The 17,804-nt window shown below is 42.2% G+C and overlaps 1 protein-coding gene across 1 annotated transcript in view; it reads right to left on the bottom strand.

The window, feature by feature from the left end:
* The window catches only part of PARD6G (par-6 family cell polarity regulator gamma), a gene marked incomplete at its 5' end in the record, with an annotated part of 49,676 nt that extends 33,936 nt beyond the window's left edge, over positions 1–15,740 (bottom strand). The window contains one exon of the mRNA XM_010013050.1: positions 15,518–15,740. Coding sequence (XP_010011352.1) covers positions 15,518–15,740 — 223 coding nt within the window. The remainder of the gene's footprint in view (positions 1–15,517) is intronic.
* Between the last annotated feature and the right edge of the window lie 2,064 nt (positions 15,741–17,804).

Raw genomic sequence — 17,804 nt, 5'->3', positions numbered from 1 at the left:
GGTGAGGGGAAGAAAAACAAAGACAAAAGTGAAAGGAGACAAAGAAGGTTGCTCTTCTCAAGCTACTAATAAGCTCCCAGAACTTCTCCTTCATCCATGTGCTAAAAGCCAAAGCAATCCCTGCAGCATCAGCAGGCGCTGTGGTCAGGGCTGGGTCCCAGCCAGCCAAGAGTGCAAATACAGTACTAAATGCATTCATACTTTCCCACTGAGACAAAGCCTGAAAAGCCTAACCGCTGCTCCATCCTCTGTGCTGCCTCTTCCCTAAGCTAAGCCTCCTGACACTGCTCCTAAATAAAAATGTCCCTGACTGCCTCCATCCATGTTTACACTAGGAAGAGACTGAGGGTCATGGGCTGGAAGACCTGAGAAGAGCACTGCTGCAGATGTGTCCACTCTTCTTTGGATTTGGCTTGGGTACTCAGTGGCTTTGCTGTTGTGATTTGGCATCCGTTTACACAAACACCAGTGCGGTTCTCAGAGAAAGGAGGATTGTAATTGAAACCACCAAAAATAACCATTGGCATATGACACTTGTTATTTAGCACAGACCCCCTTCAGAAGTTTTCACGGTCATGATTCAGCAGACACGGTGGCAACACTCCAAAATAAGGTCTCTTTCTCCTTTTTCTGCAAAAGGACCAAGAAACTCCACAGAGCATCCTAGGAGAGGATCTCATGCCCCAAGCTGAACCAATTTACCACCATGCCGCATCCCAACCGCAAGAGAAAATACAGCCTAATGTAGCTGAAGGCAGAACTGTGCTAAGGCATCGCAAAACCTCTCCCAGGGAGCCCTTTCCCCACAAGCAAAATGGACCTGGGCTGTTATTCCCAACAGCTGATGAGTCAAGTAACTCGGTTATGAAATGCTTGCTTAACCAGAGTTGTTATTTAAGGAGCCTCTCTCACCTGCCTCTAAAAGATAATACAGGTACATGAGACAACACACCCAGAATGTAGCTCTGCTCTTTACCGACAGAAGTGATGTGCTCTGAAGCAGCTCCGACTGTTTTAAATGTGTCATGCTAGTGCAGGAGTTGTTTACCCAATTTCTGCTGAGATAATAAGCTGGACATAGAACACCTCCTGGCAGTTGCAGAAGCTAGTGAATGTACAAAAAGCTGTTGGTTTGTCTGTCAGTTTTTGGGGGTTGTTTTTGTTCTAAATGAATTAAGATAATTTAAAATGAACACTCTTCATCTCGAAGAAGGCCTGGCTGAAAAAGTTACTGAATGGCTACAGAGGTGATATTTCTCTACTGTCTTTGCCACACAGAGAGGAGCATGGAGTAACATACACCTCTCACAATAAAAAAAATAAAAATAAAAAAATAAAAAAAAAATGTTGTAAGCCACAATTTCAAAGCAGCTGAAATAAAACTCCCTTCTTTCTATAAATGTGCTTAAACTTCAGGCACGAGGTACCATATTTAGCATTCCAGAGGGATGCACACAGGTAACCATGAGGAAGACAGCTGTGGTTGCAGACTTCCCTTTAAACACCTTGTTTTGCTTTGAAAACAGACAAGCACACTGTCTGAAGAGAAGCAACTGTTTCCTAGCTCCCAATTTACACATCCATTGGGCAGGTGAGCTCCTACAGACATGAGGTTTTTTGTCTCGCACTGGTCATTTCAGATCCTCTGAGCTGTCAGGCACAAATGCCTTCATATATGAGGACTCAGAATCCTCTAAACCAATGTAGGGGAACAATTGTTCAGTCTTTATAGGGTTTGAATTGAGTCTGGCACCTCAGCTTTAAATCTCATCATCCTCCAAAGGTCCTGGGCTGCTGCCTGTTCAGATTGTTATTGGCCATTGCCCCATTGGGAGGGCTACGAAACAGAGTACAAATAATAAGCAGCAGAGCATAGCAGATGTATCATGCTGGTGTATGGAGACACAGACAGGAAACAACTTAAAAAGAATTTTAAGAAGTCAGTGGAATTGTGCATTTGACAGTTTGCTTTAATCAAAGTAAACCACTCTGAAGTGTATACATGTGTTCTGAGCAGATTACTCATCGTAACTATTTTAAAACCATTAGTTGGCAGCTATTTCCCAGCTCATGTAGAGCTGATGTAGATTCCCAGTTGAAGGTGACTAGAAAACACACCCAAACTCTTCAGTTTTTTCTTCCCATTTTATCATTAGCAATAACTAAGTGGCATAAAAAATAAACAATAACTGTCTTGAAAACACTTTGTGATTTATTTTCATCAAGAAAAGCTTATCAGGGCAGTGCAAAGGCTGTTCATCCAGCTCATAGTGGGATGGTAAAGAGTTAGGCACACAACTTGCCCATCACAAAAGGAAAATAATGAAAGCTTACCCACCTTCAGCTGTGGGAAAGCAGAATTCTACAAGTTGCAAAAGCTTACATGCTTTATCATGGAAATGATTACTCTGTTCAGGTGTGGCTAGTGGCAGTGACTGTGCCACTACACTACACCACTTGTGTGAACTCGTAGTTTGGTAATCATCAGCCTCCTACCCCACTTCTGAAAGAAACTCTTATGAATGGTAAAAAGAAAAGCTCCCCATAGAAGCACTACAATGCAAGCAACTCAGAGGCTTTCAGTAGCTCCATTCTTACACACCTCACAGCAGAACTTGTCTTATTTTACTAATAAGCTGCCATATTATTATTTTACTCCAAGCTGCCAAGAACTGATGCTGATATTTAGATAGATGTATCAAAGTATAGATAAGTATTACATGCAATCACTCTGTTTCTTCCAAGTGTCAATATTCTCAGCGCCACTGACACACATATAAAAGCTTGAACCATATGCTGTACTTTGCTACCTAAATTCAGTATTCAGCCTCCTTGGGATATATCCTTCCTGGCTGTGTATCTCCAAAAGCCATTCTAGACAAAAAGTGAGGTATCAGCTCCTTAGGCCTCTCAAAATGCTGTTCGGAACAGCTACTGTTTTTACACACGCATTTTCAAGCCAGCTGGTTGCAAATGCTAAATGCTATAAAGAAACTGTTAAGCTGATTATTTGTTTTTAAACGATTCCTGGTTTAACTACAGGAAAAGCCTCAAGGCAAAAGATCTAGGAAGTGACATCTTGCAGTCAGAGCATGTGAATCTGGAAGTCCATACTGGGTTCCTTTTTAAAACCAGTGGGATTTTGTCAGGGTTTGGGTTTTTTTTTTTTCCAGTTCTTTCCCCATCTTTCCTATAGGTGTTTGTAACTTCTTGTGCGTTCTCTCTTTCTCTGCATTCTGAATTTTTATAAAGCTTTCCGTTTGTGAGTAGACAGATTCTGGAAGGAATCTCAGTGATATGAAGACTGCAGTCTCAGAACCATTAGACCCCTCCTGCAAGCTAACAAAGCAACCAAGCACAGAGTTGCAAGTTATGTGCAATGTGAGCCCAAAGAGACCCAGACTTCATCTGCATACGACAAGAATCCTGTTCAGGCCATTCTATCCAAAACTCTGCCCTAGGGCTCTTCACCGAAGCGCACCACTTCTGGTATTCATGCATTGGATCTGCTCACAAAGCCCATCTGCGTGCACTGTAGCCAAGCACCACATTCAAGAGGACAGGGATTCATTCACTGCATTGAATAACAAGCATTCCCAGTTTATTTTAGGCTGCATGAAAGCTAGTAACATAAGCAAATCTTATGTTTTCCTTGAAACAGTACAAACACTAAGAGTCAGGAACCATGTCGCAGCAAGACAGCAGGAACGACATCTGAATAACAGACGACACGATTACATGGCACAGAGTGTGAACGTGCTCTGCTCGGTGAGCCATGCCAGTCCGCATGAGCTGACACAGCCCCATCATGTGAGAGGGATGCAAGGCCATGCCAGAGCCTTTGTGTACCTTACAGACACGGGACCTTAGCAAGCTGCTTTTACAAACCTTCATGCCTCAGCACTACCCAGAAATACCCCTAACAGCATCCCTCTCAGCAGGGATGCAACTACTCCTTGTTATTTCTGTGTGCAAGCAGCTATACAGCAACATGTTGCCAACACTTGCCTTATAGTGCCAGGAGATCTTTAAGGCAGGGAGTCCTGGTTTGCTGGAATTGCTCACTCCACACCAATTGCAAGAGAGCCACCTTGGAAGCGTACTGATCAGCAAGTGCTGGCAAGCAACCTTGCTAACCAGGCTTACCCTATCAGAGAAACAATTTCCTCTCAAGGCTGCTGCTGATGCACATACAGAAATATCTTTTTCACATTTCTCTCTTTCAGGTCTCCTGGGACATCCATATGGAATTGGTCCGAGACACAGGCAATAACATTGCTGAAGACAGATGGAGCTAGTGACCGATTTTCCATGATAAGCACAACACGCCCATAAACCAGACCAACAAGACTCAAGAGCATGCTACCCACACACGGTATGACACCCATGAGGGTAGAAAGACACCTGCACCACACTCTGCAGTTCTGGTACTTCCTCATGATGCAATATGCCTCTGCAAAAGCGGGATGCAACTGGCGGAAGGGTGTGGAATGTAGCCAGCGCTTACCAACTGAACGTGGACCAACTTGAGCTACAGTGCTGGAAAAAACACCTGGGGAAATACTACCTTGCTCCAGGTATCCAGAGGTAGGACAAGTCAGCTGCAGGGATGCTCTCCACGTGGTCTGGGGTTCAACAGTGGTGAAGCTCACTCTTAGGCAGGGCCTTGTGCACACCTCCAACACCCCCCTTCCTCTTGCTCTCCAGCACTGTGCACTGCCCAGAGCCGAGGCAGATGACACGTACCCTTGCTGAGGGTCATCCGAGCAGAGGAAGCCAAGTTTGTTGTGGCAAGCTGTTTCCTGTCATCTACAACCCATGAATTGGCTCATGTGGCCAGCTGCTTCTGGGAATGTTTCAGAGAGGGGAGGTGGATTTCTGAGGTACTGCCAAGCCACTTTGGCCACAGCAGCACATGTTAAATCACAATGGATACCCAGCCTGCAGCTTCTCCCAACGCTCCCCCTGTCCTCTCCATCCCCTCTGGATGACATGGCATGCCCAAGATGAACTTAAATACCTCCCCCTCCCCCTGAGTAGCTCTGCAGTGCTTGTGCAGCAGAGATCAGCGTACAGTAATGAGCAACCTCTAACACAGAACCTGTATTACAACCCACCAAGTACTTCTTTATTACACCATACGTCCCTTGTAAACTGACTGGGAAACTGTGCTGTGGTATGATAGCCAAACAGATCAAGGAAGAAGAAATTAAATCCTGCTTAAAGTGAAATACAGCACAGGCCGGTACTCTTCTAGGGGGCTAGCTGAGACCCTCATGGCAGCCTGCAGACTCATTCAATTCCTCTCTTTCAGTGCAAGGGATGTAAATGCACCAAACTCTACACTGTGACAAGAGCTGCCAGGCACTGCTGTCACAGGGCCATTGAAATCAGCCAAAAGAACAGGGATGGGGAAATTCAGCGATACTCTCACCTCTGCAGTCACAAGCAAAAGGCAAGAGACCTGAACAGTGAACATAAGACTAAAGTTAAATAAAAAGTTTCCTGTTTTTCACAGTCATGGCCCAGTGCAAGCACAGATACCTTGAAAAGGTCAGAAAGGCACCAGCCACACAATTGCTGAAATCAGCTAACACAAAGAAGAATCTGATGTGCCTCTGGGCTTGGTCTATTTACACAAGAAGAGGCGTTAGCCAGATCTAGTGAAAATCATGACCAGAATTAACATTTTCAGTCACCCTTGCAAATGTTATGCTCACTAGCAAATCCTCAGCAGCACGGTTTGGCCTCAATTACTGTCTGTCCAGGGACACAATCTTCCAGGTACAGCAAGCTGATAAATGGAGGCACCATGTGGTTACCCACATAGAAAAGTAACTGCCTCATGAAGGAACCTAACGGAGAAGAAACTTTTCAACCATATTACTGACTGTAGGGCCCAAGTTCAGTTTAACACAGGAAACAAGGATCTCACATTTTGTGAGAGGTACAGGTAAAACCCACCATGAAGAGGTCATCTGTAGCTTTAAAGACTGTACAGGCTTGTGGAGTGATCCTGTACAAGGGCTTGACGTATAAATGTTAAGTTATGCTTAGTCCCTGTAGACTACCTTTTCCTCTCTCTACAACTCAGACAGAAGTTTTAGGAGCAACAAGTATATTGCATAAGTGTCCAGTGCGCTTTTACTTGATAAGAGGAGAAATTCAGGCATAGCAGATAGTGTCACTCCTCCTGCTGTTGATGTTCTTTGTCTCAGCTAAGAATTGCTCCAAAACCAGAACTTTTAAAACAGCTCATTGCACACTGTTCTTCAAATGTACTGTGCTTCCCTCTTACAAATGATAAGGCACAATAGAACTATGCAGCTCCAAGGAATGCAAGCTTAGGGAACTCCTTTCCCCACCCCCACCCCTTGTTGCTAGCCCCAAAGACACTACCTCTGGACTTATTTATGGGGTCTATTATAAAGCATCTATTCATTCATTCATTCATATTCTTGCAGTTTGTGGGGAATTCTTTCTGAAACTTTATGGTTTTCTGATTAATACAATGTGTTTTTTCCTCCCCTTTTTTACTCATGCCAGCTGCCTCTAAAACTAGACCTTAGTAAGTACTTAAAAGCAAAAATGTAAATATCGTATTATTTCGTAAACAAAATCACTGCATCTACCAAATTGCTTGGAGGAATTAAAATGAAGCAGCAATACAGCAGGCTAACAAAGTGAGCCAACCGGTTGCCATCAGTGTCCAACCCGAGGTCATAACTGACAGACCTCCTCTTATCACACCGCAGTGGCATTCAGGGATAAGGAAAGCAGCTTTAGGCCTTTTCAAATCCTCAGCTGGCACCTCAGCATCAAAGGAAACTGTTGTGCTTACCTACAGCGGCTGAAGAGGCAGAAACACTGTCTCCAAGCTCACTGTGGCCAGTGCCTGGGTAGCCTCACAGTGCCCTTGCCATGCAAAGATGGTATCTTCAACCAACTCTGCTGGATTCCAGCTCTCCAGCTTTCACAGGCAGTACATAATTTCTTATTCATACCAAAATTCAAATTAGATAAGTGTTCTCCTTCCAAATTTCACAATGTTTATTTTTTTTAAATGCTCAACTCCTCTATTATTTCTAATGCAAAGGGATAATCAGAGAAGAAAACTAACTGGTGTAAGACCCACAGTAACAGATAGTTTTTCCTCACTAATTGCTATTTCTGTATCTGCTCTGTCACTGCTGCTCCACCCCACTGATGCCAATGTTCTCCAAGCCTTCTTCTAGCACTTGGGAGTAAAACAGGCACTAGCACCTGTGTGCTCTTACTCAACACACACTCCCATGCCCACTGAGTGATCTTGCAGAGCAATTAAAAAGCTAAGGCAAACAGTAGAAAGCCGAGAGCTGAAAGGAAGAAAAAGCAATAAATAGGAGAAAGAAGTAGAATAGAAAAACATACAAGAAGGGGGGGGTGGGGAAGAGGGGGAGAGGCGGGGTGGGAAGAGATAAATGGTGTAGATCTTGTTCATACGAAGTTTTCAGAGGTTACTTAATGTCAGCATACGGCAGTGGACTGAAGAGCAAGAACAACAGTAAAGTTTTCTAGGTTAATAGTTTCCTTAATATTCCCACAGGATTCTTTGCTACTCTAAACATAGCACAAAGGAAAAAATAAGATTCAAGTAGATCATCATCAGGGGCAGGTCAAAGAAGAGTTCTTTCAACCTCCCCCAAGGCGCTTTCTCTCTTGGAGTTGAAAAATATCCAGAGTTCTTATGCAGTACTAATGCCGACACATTTAAACTTGGAAGATGCAATCCCAACAACCACAGGCACTCTGAAGACAAAAGAGGAGCTTTCAGTCACTTAAAAAAAAAATTAAGAGTTATATTTGTTGAGTTATATTTTGAGTTAATTTTTCAATGCCTACTACAAACACCTAGCAGAAACATCCTTCTCTGCATGCTTGCTTTCAGTGCAAGAGTCTACCAATTAAGATGTTTTAAGCCCTTTAATGTTCTTAAGTAGTTTAGAGTACTTCTGGAATAAGCTTTCTGCTAAATTTCTGAAGTCCTGAATGTTGAGTTAATGCCCGTATTTGCATTGTACCATCTACCCTCCACCCACTACATGAAAGCTACTTTGAGCTTCTGAGGTCACTTTAGGTAAAATCCAGTGTCAAAGAAGAGACTTGTCAAGTGCATTTCATTATTATCTGCACATTGTACTTGTTTCCATCACTTACAGAAGGGAAATGACAAGCAGGCACAACAGGAAAAAAACCTGAGCCATGAGCAGGAAACAGAATCTCTTGTTTTGACTACTAAGGTAAGGAAAGATAAATAGTGGAAAATTCCCCTCATATGGACCTTAACAGAGGTAGATCATTTGACAAGTCTTCTTCACCACTGTTTTTATACAACCTAGCCACCTGTTAGAGCAGCTTCACTATCTTAAATAAAAAAAGTCAGACGAAGGAAGGAAACAATAAATAATTTTACTTGAGACTATCTTTAAGTAGATATCGTTGGGGGTTCTTCTATTTTGCTTTTTTAAGTAGTGTCAGAGCAGCAATCTGCAACTGTAAGACAACAAACAGGAGCCTGAAGGGAGAGAAAACAGTGTTTATTGGCTTGTTCTTATATGGGTTACCAGCTGAAGCTAAGCATGGAGTAGAGGCTTTATTAAAGGCTGCACAAGGTCCCACTGTAAACAAATTTCTTTAGTCTAAATCCAGCAGAACATGTGGTGCTGGTACCAGCTTGATGCAATTTTTAAGAAGCATCAACTGCTAAAGTTTATTTTTTGCTATTAATATATTTGTTTATGTGTATTTATTATTAAGTTATTAAACTTCAAAACTGAAACCAAATCCCACGCGGCTCTAACACAGAAGTGCAATATATGTTTGCTGTCAGTGACAGAGCAGCAGCAGCCGTGCATCTTTGCCAGGCTTGTTCCACGCTTAGTAAACAGTGCAACTACTAATATTTATGCAGTGCATATTTCTGCTGCAGTTCCCACTATCAGTTATTGACTGATTCTACAAAGTCTATCTTAGGCTATGTTATTTCCACACACTTTCTCCTCCTTTCACTGAAAATTCTTGCTTAATTTCAACCAGAACAACTGCTAAAGTAACCAATGATGAAAATCAAGTACCCTTATACTCTAAAAAGGGAGTTTTCAAGAAGGAGAGCCTCATGCTGGTCTGCTCAGCCACCAGGTATCACTACTAACCACGCCAGCAACAAAATCCAAGGCTGTTTGTGTTTACATCTGACAAGCCAGATAAAATATGATGTTTTTAAAGTTACTTAATAAAGTAGTTGAAAGATAATGATTAACCAGTCTCATCATTTGCACATGAAAGGTGGAGCACAGAAGTTACAGTAATTTGTTGTCAGACTTCACTGGAACAAACAGCTGCATTTTACTTATCTTCAGATATCAAAGGGCTTGAATGGGACAAAGATTACTTGGCTTGACAAGCATTCAAAGACCCCTCCAGCTCAAAAGCAGAGATGTTTCTGAGGAAAATCGTGAAAGGATTTAATTTAAGCCTAGCAGCAATTCCTATTATACTAGCATGAAATCTACCACCATCCTCTAATCTTGTCAACGCTAAGGCACAATGCTTTGCCTCCTTTCCAAATACAGTGGCATCGCATATTTCCAAAGGCTACAAGCAGCCAAGTTCTTCCTCCCAGGAAGTAGAGGCTTCATGGCAGTATTTAGTCACTTTAAATCTGCTGTGTTCCTGCCCATCCCATGCTAGCTCTTCACTCAAACACTAAGTTTTCTGCCAACGTGCTTGATTGGAGAGCTCAGCCGCTGAGTAACACCAGTGCCAGGGCAGAGGAAACAGGGTAGGAGCCCTGGGACATCCTGCCCAACAGCAGAACCGTATCCTCCAGTGCCCCACAGAGTTGCTCCGAGTGCCAGAAGAGTTTCTTCTCCCTGCCTTCCCCCATACCCCTCTTGTACAGGACCAGATAGAGCGAGGACCTCAAGTCACCTTCTCTGCACCCTTATCTTAATTTTATTCCCTTATACTCCTGTAAGACTACTATGAATATCTGCCCAGTTCAGTATTTTCCCTCAACATGTGCCACCTGCTTTATTATTTAATGTATGAGAAGCCTTTAACAAGAACAGTAAAATCACACTGTTCTTGTTTGGAAATACATTTTGAGAAAGTGAAGGCAATGCCTTGTGCTGTAAAATAAACAGGAAGGTTACTGAAGAACCAAAAATATGTGAAAGTCTTCAACTCAAACTTTTCCAACTGTACACACTCTAGAAGGCAGAGCAGAGAGTTAAAGGTAGCTGGAAATAGGTCTCGTTTTAGTTGCTGCCTCACAGCCAGTTTTTGTGTTTAACCAACACATGTTGGTTAGACAGCCAACCACCATTCCTGGAGATTATCTGCTTAGAGTATGAAAGACAATAAAACAACCCACTATAGGTTTTTCAGGCAGACCTGGGCATGATTCCCATTAGCACATTTTTATTTTAAAACTGAGTGTGATTGCTCTGATATTGTAATACAAGAAAGCTAAGCACAGATGTTGGTACTTAGAGCAGAACAGAACTTTGCCAGGTAAACAGCAAATTGAGGAGTTATGAACTGCTTCTGAACATACAGAAATATGTTGCATGGCACAGCAGTTTAAAATACATGAGTCATTGCATGCAGTTGAGGAAAAACAGCATCTTCCAATCTGTAATTTAATGTAAATTAAACCAAGCCAAATCCAAACCCCAACCAGGTGAATGCACATTTTTTCTCTGTTGATTTTGGACCAAGCTTTAAGTGAGAACTGATGGTAGACTGCAGCTCTAACCACTCGAGGAAAAAAGGAATGACTGGTGTTCAGCACTGGTTTACTGTTACAGTAATGGACTATCAAAATGTAACTACAAAAGAAGTTTTTTTACTTTCTGAAAAGTTTCTGAAGATGGTACTTGATGGCTTTTTACACACTACCAGTCTTCCAGACCAGAAAATGCAAAACAATACAGGTGTCAGAAGACATCAGCCTTCTCCAGCACCAGGCCTCCTCAATTAACAGCTGCAGTTCATCTGTGGCATCTACTAAATCATTACATAAGGCCCTGCTCCAGTTAGGTGTAGAAAGGGGTATAGGCTTATTTGTTGTTAGAACGTTGTTTGGCTTCTTCAGATTTTTTGCCTTTTATGTTCCTGCAAGAAGTGCAATTATCTGACAAAGATACATGGAAATACATACCCAGCATCTGACACTCCAGCACTTCACCTGTACTCCTATTAGTAGGACACTCACCATAAAGCCATTTAAACCTTCAATTTTATGGATGGAAAGATTACGAATTTGATCTAGAACCTGCTTTAGGATTGACTAAGTACCCCCATATTCATTAATTTACTGTATTATTATGGAAATTGCTTAAAAGCAGTAATAATACAACTGCTGATTCACAGCAACAGCAGCTGTGCTTACCCAACAGCCACATGCACAATCACAGTCCCTACTGGCATTTGTCTTGTCAAGACTGCCCGAGTGTTTAAGTAAGTTTGTTATTTCTCCAAACCCCAATTCCTTTAAGTTTTCCTTGAGAATTAGTCTGCCGAGGGATACATTTTCATCAACACTATGGATTTATAGGAACAAGACCACTTGCTGAAACTCAGGCAAAGCAAGCAAAGCTCCAAAGCCTCAAACCACCATCAGGACACACCTCCAGCTGTGATGGGGACAAAACAAAAGGGCTTCTCAGAAGAAGAGATCATTTGACCTCAGCCTGGGATCCTGTTAGTCCTCCTCTCTGATCTCCTCTGCCACTTGAGCTAGAGCAGATTTTCTCTTAATGCAAAATCTATAAACCCTGAAGAGTGGCAGCATGTGAAGCTCTGCTCATCAGCAGCCTCCATCACTTCTCTCAGAAGCAGAATCATTAGCCTGGATCTATAGTGGTGTGCTCAGTTAGAATTAGAGCCAATTATCACTCCACTACCTATGCTTGCTGTACTTCAGCATCTTGGTCCTGGATCTACTTCTCCCTCCAAGAGGTATTAAAGCAAGATTTGATAATAATATTGTTCCATTTAATCATATAAGAAAAAATGTAATTGATTGACAGTATGTAATACTAACTCCTTTCAGTTTTTCATTTCTGGTTGAATTTAGAGCTTACACGTAAATATTTTTGCAGTATTCAAGAGATTGTCTCAAATGCTGTAGCTTCAGTCAGACACAGAACATATGGACCCTTGAAAAAATGAGTAAGTTCTTCCTTCATGCAAATCTTGCCTATAGTACAAGAGTTCAGTTATTACAGAGCAAGTCAAACACATCCATAATTCCTTGCATTGTTTTAAGATCTTTGGGACATCGGTCCCTTCCCCAGCAGCAGGCACCTTCAGTAGAGAGTTCTGAATGTCTGATACTAGTTAGAGCCAAGTGAATGAATTCTTGGACTCAAAGCATCAGCTGATACAAATCACTACTGTGCTAATGAAGTCAAAAGAGCCACATCAGTTTACAACACAGAACACAACCCATACTTGCAGCCTGGGAAAACACGTCAAAGCAAAACTGCCTTTTCTTTTTATAGCCTGGTTCTCTAATTAGGATTTCTGTCTGCATTGTAATTTGGTATTGGAGAAAAAGAAAAGCAGCACATACTTTCAGCAGATGGATCACTATGAGCTATAAAAACTTGTTATAACTGAGTTTACTCAAACGTAACCTGCAAACATCCCAGAGCCTTCAAGACCCCCAAAACTATAAACAGTAATTGTTGCAAGCACACTGGGAATGACAGTCAAGGTCCTAAGCAAAAAGGCTGGCTAATAAGCACTGACATCCCCTGCCTGGGGAGGGGACAGCTACTGTGATCCTGAAAAATCTGAGGCTCAGGATACTTGAACAAAAATGAGGAAGAGGAATAAAATAGCCATCCCATACCTACACACGAACCTGGAGTGCAAGAGTCCACATAGCATGCATGTGGCTTGCCTCTGGGTAAAAGTGAAGGCAGTGCTTTTGATCTAAAAAGTGCAAGACTAAGCTCAGATGAAAAACAACTAGGCAAACAGATGTCAAACCAGCAAACTGTTGCTTGACTACTGTGCAAAAAGTTACCTATTTTGCCACTCTGGGAACAAACAGATAAGCTATTTTAACATGATTGTATAATTTACTTGTCAAGAGAAAGGATAAAACAGCTACAAATGGGGATAAAATGACTAATCATGCAGTTGATAAGCAGTCTGCTCTGCTAGAAAGAGACCTGAACTTCAACTATTCAGTCCTTCCATGCTTTTGCCCAGTTCTCTCAAATCGTCCCACCTATACAACACTACAAGAACAACTTTGGGCAGCCACTCCCCAGGACTTCTCCCACCGAAGGGCAGCAATCTCTGATCCAACAGCCTAGAGAGCCCATGCTTTCAATTTTCAAAGTCACAGAAGATGACTGTCCTCATATTTTACTAGCACCCCTGTCAGCTTAAGTTCCTGCTTCTGAAGTCAGAGTTCAGAATGTGAGCTGTAGCACTGCACACACACCACGTTTCCCTGGATGGCACAAAGATTTCATGGTGCTAGTCGCTTGTTCTCTAGTGCAGGTTGCCAGCACAAGGACCAGCATTGCTCCATCACCCCAGTCTGAAAACAGGGAAAACAGCAGGGGAGCAAAGGAAGAAGAGACAAGATTTCAGTAACTCCTGTTATTGTTGAAGGGAACAATTTCTAAAGGCTTCTTCTTAGAAAAGAGAACGGACATGATTGTTTGGGAGCACCCACAAGTATGATCTCAAATGGTAACCTCAGGAGGCCCTTATTAAAAGTGCCATTAATCAAAGGGACAGGACAGAATTTGCTGTTCTGTTCAGCTTTATAGAAGGAGCACAGGAGAATGTGTGTTGGGAAAACTTCCAGGCTGTGCCACACATGTGGAGGTGTAGGCCTATCCTCCCTCTTGTATGGGCTTCCTTACTTGTCAGCATGATTCTTTCCACTGAGTAACACGTAAAAGAAAATCATTTTAGAAAGCAGTTGTCCGCTAAGGTTACATGTCTTAAACCCCACAACTAGCATACTTCTACTGACCCCGTGTCCCAACACAGAGTTAAGGGTACTCAGTGACTTCAGCAGTTTGCCCAAGCAGAGAAAGGAGAGCCACATTTTGAACAGGACTGATCCGAAGACAGGAATGAACTCGAACTGACGCAAGCATGACAAAGTCATGCAAGCGATTTCTCATGACCTGACCCACCATGAATATTCACAAGCCCTAACAGGCATTAGAGGAAGCAGATTTAATAGGACTTGTCATCCACCTTTGCATTTTCCACTCAAGAAGGGAGAGCTAGCAACCCAAGTCCTTTCCCACAGAGATTTCCACTCATCTGATGGACACACAAACAAAAACTGCTCTAGATCCTCTTCTCCACTGCCTCCTTGAGCACTTTTCCCCATCTAAAGGAAGGTAGCAGAAAACACGCTTGAATGGGCAGGGCCACACAGCCCTGGATGTATCTGACAATGCTGAATCTAACCACACACTATACCACCTCATACCAACGAGCAGGCTGGAGCCTCCTGCTAAATCCTTGTCAGTAAACACCCACACAGCAGGGAGTCCAGGCCAGAAGGGCTACATGACTGCTCAAAGCCTCAGTTTGTCTCATTTCTGACTCTGTTACTAACAAAATTTTAATTCCAAACCCCCTGTGCCATAAATCACTACATGACTGAAAAAACACAGAGGTAGTGTTAACACAGTGGTAGGTTCCCATGGGATTTAAGGAGCTCTGTGGGGAAGACACCTTGTTATAAAAAACAATCCTCATCTGAAGCAACTGCCAAACATGGTTTTTAAGGAGAAGGTTTCAGATATCCGCAAGGCTTGACAAGAACAACACACAGCCACTTAAACCTGATGTCATCTTGACATTTAGGCAATTCTGCCCGAGGTTTGCTTGATGAGTCAAAATGGGAAGATTCAACACTCCTTAGTGCAAGGACAGAGGGGAGAATCATCATTTGTCTGTCTGCCAGGTCAACAGTCAAGCAAGATCTCATTTGTGACAGATTTGCAATCTCTTCTTTCTTTTAATAACTACGTATCTGTGTCCATTCACACACTATACGGGCATGAATCACTTGGGTATGCACTGACTATCACGACAGATAGGTAAGAGTTCTACACGTGAAGTACTAGGACCCCCTCTTCCTCCTCACAGTTTCCTCAAACAAGTGGAATGGTGCAGTTGGTATGCTAATGTGATGACACATTACCAGCGGCACAACTTACACTCCCCCTGGAAAATAAGAGGCTCATAGTGATTTTCAACATGTTACCCTTCAAACACCTAACAGGCAGCAACGCAGTTTCTCAATTGCCCTGAAGTCATGCCATTCCTGCAAATGGTAAATGAAGTGCATGAGTGAGAGTCCTGAGGAGTGAGAGGGCTCCTAGGTCCCTCTTACATCTTCTCAGCTGTTAAATGGAGGCCACAAATCCACTCTTCACTTTCCCTCAGAATACTGAGGCACTGAAATGAAACTGCATCTTACCTTGTCTTTGTATAAAAACCCGGAGCAGCGGATGAGCACTTGAAACAGCCTTGAAGAAGTTGTCATCATTATTAATGGGGAGAAGATCTCCATGTACATCAGCATATCCAATCATCACTTCCAGGTTGGCTATATGATGAATGTGAAGAATTAGTTTGTAGAAGTCTTCAAACTTTCCTGGCTTGTAGCGATCCAGGGAGAACCTTCTGAACTCTGCCCCAAACTGCAAGAGAAAACAGACAGAACATCTGCTGCCAAATGTCACCACAGTCCAATGCTCCAGCTTCGCATTTGAACACGGTCTGCATCACCCCTCTCTTCCCATGATGAATATCATCACATATTGGCACTTTCAAATCTACAAATGGCCTTTTAGGTCCTCGTATTAGAACATAACCAAGACACCACCTTGTTTTACAATAGATATGCTAAAAGTGTATTTATTCACCTTAAAAGAAAGCGTATTTTTTAAGTATTAAGTTTTATTTAAATCCTCTAGAGGATAATTGAATCTGTATGATTTAACTTCAAAGCTCCATCATTCATTATCATCTTGGGTATCCACAGAACCATGTTACTCAGATAGTCAAGCAACCTTATAAAAATTCTTCACACGTTTCCCATCAGTACCGCTGGGATTCCAATCACAAGACCTTTAAAGAAGTGTGCTATGTGAGTGCACAGCTTGTTATTAGGAAATACACTCACTCTACATGCCCCCTGAATTTCCTGGTAATCCATACAGAAGGAAGAAAGCTCTTATTCCAAGTTAGTTTTCATGGGTTTAGTTTTTCTGTCACTCCACTGGTTTTTATTTTTGAAGCTTTTCAGACCACTGAATGGCTGTTAAAATAAAAAAATAGAAAGGAAAAAAAAAAAAGAGGGTTTGATTTGGCACAAGACAACTGAAAGTGTTAAAATCCATTAAGTTGTTTTAAACAAGTCAGAAAGTGACTGAGAAAAATATTTCAATGGACCTTCTTTCTGATATTAGAAACCAAATAGGCTATTAAGAACAGGACAGGGAAAAAAACAGATTCTCTATTTAAGGAAAATAAGACAGTGAAAACAGGCATCCAGTTAAACTAAGGAGCTTAAATCATCTTTCTGCTAGACTTCACTTTATAACTCAGATTGTATAGGACTAGTAAACTACTGTTCATCAACTGAACGTCCCAAACCATGCTAACTCACTCCCGAAAACAAGGAATCACATCTGCAAATCCAAGAACAAGGAAAGCTGTGACTAGGATCTCATGGAAGTTCACATTTGCAAAGTCAGTCAATATAGGGCAAGAAACCAAAGACAAAACACTAACAAGCAGACAAAAGACTTAAAAAAGGGAGAATTTTCTGAATTTTCTGTAGATAAATTCTTCCTCAAAATGGAGAATTACTTACTTAGAGGTTCTCAGATGTTAAATCAACTATACATGCAAGCCACTCTTTTGCTGAGACTAACAAAAGTATGAATCATCACCATAATAATCTTCAAGGAAAGAAAAAAACCCAACAACCAAAAAACATCAAACCAACCCTACTGGCTTTGGGTGCAAACATGTTCTCAAATTACTTCCGCAGTTATGAAAATCCCACTCTTCAGCATCAAAGCCTAGTTATGATCATCTGAAAGCTTGTTTAGTCAAATTATGCTGCTTGTTTGTAATATTAACTGCTAGTTCCAGTTTGGATTTCAGTTCAGAATGCCCATCCAAATGCACAAAAGCGAACAAACCACAGCTGGTTCCAATGGAGGAGAAACAGTCCTCCTTTGTCCTCCACCCTTGCTCCTCTCCAGAAAAATCCAAGATGCAACTAACTTCTGTTGACACATTTCAAACTGAAAAAAAAAAAGCTCAAGTCTTTTTATTTAAAGAGTACTTTGAAGTTTTCTTTTTCCTCGATTACAGTAAGAAGCAACCACCTTCAAGTGACAAGTTTAACATATCTATGGTAAACTATAGGTGCAGGAACAAGATATTTGTAGGCTTTGCTTAGAGCTGCTCCGCACATCTGAACAGGAATAAAGGATTCGTTTAGCCAAAACCACACCAGACCAGGGCATTCAGATGCCAATCCCAATAACCACTTGGTTACTGGACAGACAACTTGTTTAGGACCATTGGCATGCATGGTACTTGCAAGGAAGCAGATGCTGTGCAGTCTCACCCCAGCCAGTGCAACACACGATCCCTTCCTACACACCCACCCCGTCTGGTCTGCTGCGGAGCACATCGGTCCTGCTCTGCCCGACACATACACCAAGGCACAGGCCAGCTCCCATGCT

This window comes from Nestor notabilis, unplaced genomic scaffold (assembly GCF_000696875.1).
Source record: "Nestor notabilis isolate BGI_N333 unplaced genomic scaffold, ASM69687v1 scaffold17174, whole genome shotgun sequence".
Taxonomy (NCBI): Eukaryota; Metazoa; Chordata; class Aves; order Psittaciformes; family Psittacidae; genus Nestor; species Nestor notabilis.
Note: the sequence above shows the minus strand (reverse complement) of the source record. Positions and strands in the feature narration are given on the sequence as shown.